This window comes from Triticum urartu, chromosome 1A (assembly GCF_056163025.1).
Source record: "Triticum urartu cultivar PI428250 chromosome 1A, HENAU_Tu73, whole genome shotgun sequence".
In the NCBI taxonomy this organism is placed as follows: domain Eukaryota; kingdom Viridiplantae; phylum Streptophyta; class Magnoliopsida; order Poales; family Poaceae; genus Triticum; species Triticum urartu.
The window spans coordinates 24,418,212-24,423,632 of record NC_141873.1 but is presented as its reverse complement, the minus strand read 5'-3'; the positions used below and the strand labels follow the sequence as shown (position 1 = coordinate 24,423,632).

Genomic DNA, 5,421 nt, shown 5'->3' with positions numbered 1-5,421 from the left:
GCTGCAGCAACATGTTCCATGATGATCTAGTATAATCATACTTTTATATGTATGTTCTCGACTAGTAAAGCAATTACAACAACTCCTTGTAGATATTTCTGTGATAATTTGTAACCTCTTATTTTTAACAAGGTATGTCTATAACAGCAAAATAAGTTAGTATGTGATGTGAATAATACAAGATTAATTCAAATGGGAACAAGAAGCCCTTTCAAAAGCCAGCCAAAATTTCAACGTTACAGGAGTCATGTGGGTGGTAATGAATGGTCCTGTGAGTTGCCATTGCAGTTGGATTAAAGACTAAGTCCTTAGACTGGAGGAGCTTTTGATCACCATGCTCGCGTAGTGGCTTAAGTACCCAACAGAAGCTAAACACTCTTGTAGCGTTTCTGTACAGTCGATGGTCATCAGATGAAGAGTAATCACCAAGAAAAAGGGAGCATGAAAAATATCCAACTTTTTAAGTTACATTCCCTGAATTCTACATGTGCATGGCACGTGCCATTTACTTAGTATATACTCCGTACTGTCTAATAGTGGCAGTTGGGCTGCATATCTAACTTGATAAATGAAATGGTGTGAATCAGGAAGATCAACAGTTAAGCCGGTACGCTGGGAATTATTCCAATAGCTTGAGCAATATCTATCTTCTTCCTACAATAATCCTCATAGAACTTTGGTTTCGGCGTCTGAAAGAAAAGGAACTTCACTTAAGTAAACTATATAGTTGAAACTTGAAAAAGGCATGCGGATGCAGTTTTATAATAAAGTACCTCCTTTCTAAGTGCCTCTGCAATCAACTCCAGGGCTTTATCCTCAGTGATCTTGCTTTTGTCCTCTGCAAACTATGGTCAGGTAGAGCATCAGACACAAGAACAACATTCCAATAGTTTCAATCTAGCCTCTGTTTAGATGCTGAGTACTACTTAAAAAACCTACACTATTTGAAAATCAAAGTACTATGACTTGTAGGTAGGAAAAAGTGTGCAGATACAATGAAGCGTGTGGCGAGCAGTATTTACTCTTCTTATTTTGCATTCCATAGCTATCATAAAAAAATCAAACTAGTTTTTGGGCATGCACATGCACGTTGAAGACAACTGTTTGGTTAATTGGCTCCATATATAAACTAACGTATAGGATCTATACTTCTATATCCTCTATGTGACACTGATTCAGAGCAACATGTGTTGTATATAAACTAACATGCATTAGTAGCTGACTTGCGTCAAGATGGTGCGCAACCTAGTAGACGTAAAATCAGAGCAGCCAGACTAACTAAAACAACCCATGCAATTGTTTCTCTCTTTAAGAAAAAAGAGGGCAGGAGTAGATTTTTTTAATACTCCAAAAATATCATAGTATTGGGAATACTGCAGTTTGTAAAAGTATGGTATTTACTACTCCAAACACCCAAAAGTATGTACAACTATAGTTTTTTCAGAAACCATGGTATTCAGAAAATACTCTAAAAATACTTTGCATCCAAACATGGCATAAGAGTGGGAGACACACAGAACAGAACTTACTTCCTTGAGGCAAGCTGTGAAACCAAGAAACTGAAAATGAGAAGTATGAAAAAGATAAGTTATAAAGATCTATAACCATGAATACCATGTGAATTTGGAAAACATCTGAATAAGGAAAACAAGTTACCTCCTCTTCGAATTCCGAGCAGAATGTGTCATTCTCCAGTGCACATCTCATTCTGTTTTGGCTCAATGGGAACCTGTTAAGTTCATACACCTCATCCAAAGCATCTCTGAATTTCTTCTGAGAATTGTTCAAGGGGAGAAAAAGAAAATGCATTACAAAGCATCAAAACACATATCACCATTCAATGATTGCTAAGTTGTTCAGAAGACCAGGGTACATTACTGACCTCCTGATTGCACCTCTGCCAAATCTCATAATAGAGTACATCGAACTCTTTGTAGTTCGTAACATCAAAAGCCATGCTCTTGAACCACTCCTGAATTAAGAGTCTAATTGTTAAATACAGAACACCTAAATGAAATAAAAAGTGCACAAGGGACCCTACATAGAAGCCAGAAAAGGCTAAGTTCGCATGTATCTTCGAGAAGTCAGTGGCGATCTTCATTGCTTGGTAAGTTCCTCTGGTCAAAATCATTCCCCGCTAAAATAGGAGAGGCATAAGTTAAAAAAAAAGAGGCATTATGAATGGTGCTAAAGTATACATAGTGACATAATGTTACTCATGCGTTTTGCATAAGAGATCTCACTCATACTTACCATAAGTGATGTTTGTTCTTTTAGCACATAAGCTTCCATCCACTATTGCGAGACAAAAAAAAAGATTGTTAGTACAAAAAACAATCAACATTTGGGTAACTTTTATCATATCTATGGTGCGTACCTTAAGTTTCTTGGACAATTCTTCACAATACTTGACATATTCTTGTTCAATCTCATAGCTATGAAATTCCTTGTGGTATTCATCCCAACGAACATAGTCATAACCACCCTACAATAAAAAATTAGAGGGAGACAACAGTAAAAAGGAAAGATTAGCAAACAATCACATAACTCAAATAATAATAGTTGAACATTTTATAATCAGATAAACAAGCGGATGCAATTTATCAGAAAAACATACTTAGTTACATTTGCCAAAAGACATCTAAAAGGAAATAATATAGTCTGCCATCCTTGATCAAAGAAAGAAAACTAGGAACAGTTTCACCAATTTATGTCATTCACAGAATAAAAAGGTGAAACAAGATTGTCACTATATTTGAATTTATGCAAACTGGCCAATTTGTCATGGAATTTGATAAGTATTACTGTCGGGCTTAAAAAATTAGATAACATTATAGAACACTTCATTACAACAACAACAACAACAACAACAACAACAACAACAACAACAACAACAACGCCTTTAGTCCCAAACAAATTGGGGTAGGCAGAACACTTCATTCAAGGAAACAATAACTAAAACGTACAACTACTGCTAGCATGAACATGCGTGCGAATTGGTCTAAAAGGATATGAGAATCAAAATAATATGCCAGGAATATTGAAACTGTAATTCCTTTTTACCTTTTATTACAAGGCTTAGAATACTGAAACGCCATTTCTTTTCACGTTTTATACAAGGTTTAATAACTGATTCACCGTATAAAGATTTGGATCTACCAAAAGTAAGTCGTTTTGTTGAGAAGTTTCTGAGCTTAAACACTGGTCTATCATACTAGATCAACAAAACATAAACAGATGCATACAACTTGCCAAAAAAAAAAAGAATACGTACATAATTTTGAGGGACCAGCCGTTGGTAGTCCTCCAGGCCAGCAAGCTTGCAGTAATCAGTGTGGAAAGACCAATCTAATTTGCCATCTTCCTCATAGCACTTAAAGAATCTCTCCTCCTCAAGACGGCTAGGGGGGTAGTCCTCTTTCAATTTATCATAGCAAAGCTTATCCTCAGGCACGTTTTGTGACAGCTATAGACAATGAGATCAGTGATGACACCAAATTTACTGTGTATATTAACAAACCAGCATACGCAGCACAGCACAGAACAAGTAATTTAATAGTAACACAAGCAACCTATAAATAAAGTGTATGGGACTACAAACCAAACCTGATAATACTTGAGGCGATACAACGCATGGCGAACATTGAGCTCCTTGAGCTGCACAGCATCCAGCTTAGTGGAAATATCGACATCAGGCCTGCCAGGCAGCTGGTTGAGATAAACACGATAATCTTTCTTGCTGACATTATCTCCCAATCCCAATTCGTTCAGCCTTCGGATTTCGTCCTCCCCTTCTTCTATATCTTTGTTCTTCTTCGACTTAACTTGTACAACAGTTTTTGTTGCAGCAGCACATGGCTTACGAGCTTGCGCACTAGTGTTGCCACGAAGAGCCGTACATGCACTAGGTTTCGAGGAGCTGGCCGGTCTGCCTTGTTGTGTGGTGTGCAGCTGCGGCAAGGGTTGTCTGCCGGAGACCTGGCCGACCGTCTGAGTCCTGCGTTGCTTCGGCGCCGGATGGATCGACACGGGCGTCCGGTCCCCGACTTGCTTCCGCAGCACATCTCCATGGGAGAGCGTGGAGACCGTCCGATCATCCCTGCATTGCTTTGGCGGCAGCTGGGCCGACAAGGTCGACCGATTCCCAGCATGCTTCGGCGGCACCTCTCCAGCGGAGACGGTGCTGACCCTCCGATTTCCAAGTTGGTTGGGCGACGACGGAGGGACTGACACGGGCGTCCGACCCCCAACTTGCGTCGGCAGCACCGCTCCACCGGAGACCGTGCGGACCGTCTGATCCTTGCGTTGCTTCGACGGCGGAGGGACCGTCACGGGCGTCCGATTACTGACTTGCTTCGGCAGCACCTCTGCACCGGAGATCGGGCCGAGCCTCCGATTCCCTACTTGGTTCGGCGGCGGCATCACTTCACCGGAGACCGTGTCGCCGATCTGATTCCGCGGCATCTCTCCAAACCCTAGCAACGACTGTGGAGCTTCCTAAGGCCCTGCCGGTCCGATTTGATGGAGGCGGGGCGGGTCAAGGGAAGGCGGGGAGCGCGTCGTCAAATCGGGATTCGTTGAGAGTCGTCACGGCCACAGCGGAGTTGGGGAATTTAGTCTCTTTTTTTAGCGAAGGGAGATTTTTAGTCTTTCTTTTCTCAAAAAATTGAAATCTTTTCAAAAAAAATCCCATTTCATGAACTTTTCCAAACTAAAATTGTATCAAAATTTAATGAAATTTTGTATTTTTATTTTGATTTTATAAATTACAAATTTTCCATGACTTGATTTTCATACATACCATGAACCTTTTTTGTTTCATGATTTTTTCAATATTTATGAATTTTTTCAAAATTTTGGAGCCTTATTTATTTTTGTGAACTTTTTCCCTTTTTCCAAAAAGTCAATTGTCAACTCACCATGGCCAGCGGTCCCTTGTCAAACGTTCGACAGTAAAAGGTCGCTGGTCCAGCAATTAACCAAAAACGCAGTTGGGCCGGCCCGTATGCTTCCACGCGCTCCAACTGGGAGCTCTTGCTAACATTTATCATTGATCATTGAGAATATTCACAAGGATTACAACTGAATCGTATGGAAATCCTAACCAAACATGCCTCCCAGGCGCAAGGGATAACCCTAGCCTAGCTATCTTATTAGCTTCAAAGTTCGAAGTTGTTCATGACTAAATGCAGAAGAATTAAAACCTTTTGATGTCTCACTAATCTCTCTAATAATTCCTCCACTGGTGGATATAATTTACGACCTATTTACAGTCTACGCCACCTGTATGTTCTGTATCCCCAACTCTTGTGCTAAGAAGAGTACCTCGTTGCAGGCCAGCGCCTCGAGTGCGGCTGGCTCAGTGAGACCGTTGCCAACTAGGACAGTGCCACCCAAGTAGCTCCCGTCGCTACCATGACA

The 5,421-nt window shown here is 40.6% G+C and overlaps 1 protein-coding gene across 1 annotated transcript; it reads right to left on the bottom strand.

Moving 5' to 3' along the window:
• Nucleotides 1-229: 229 nt before the first annotated feature.
• LOC147988656 (uncharacterized) lies at nt 230-4,604 on the bottom strand. The gene is made up of 10 exons (XM_087545033.1): nt 3,607-4,604; nt 3,275-3,466; nt 2,378-2,485; nt 2,254-2,295; nt 2,042-2,137; nt 1,883-1,972; nt 1,657-1,773; nt 1,530-1,559; nt 774-845; nt 230-689 (listed from the first exon to the last, which is right to left on the bottom strand). Exons 1-10 carry the CDS (start codon nt 4,462-4,464, stop codon nt 600-602), a joined length of 1,695 nt encoding a protein of 564 aa, XP_087401159.1. The 5' UTR covers nt 4,465-4,604; the 3' UTR covers nt 230-599.
• Between the last annotated feature and the right edge of the window lie 817 nt (nt 4,605-5,421).

Bases quoted from the DNA above. Each gene is read 5' to 3' on its own strand.
- LOC147988656 (XM_087545033.1), bottom strand. From the start codon at position 4,464: ATGCCGCGGAATCAGATCGGCGACACGGTCTCCGGTGAAGTGATGCCG. The intron at 1,973-2,041 runs GTAGGGTCCCTT...CTCTTAATTCAG, and splicing joins TAGCCTTTTCTGGCTTCTAT to GAGTGGTTCAAGAGCATGGC. The intron at 1,560-1,656 runs GTAACTTGTTTT...TCTCATTTTCAG, and splicing joins GCTCGGAATTCGAAGAGGAG to TTTCTTGGTTTCACAGCTTG.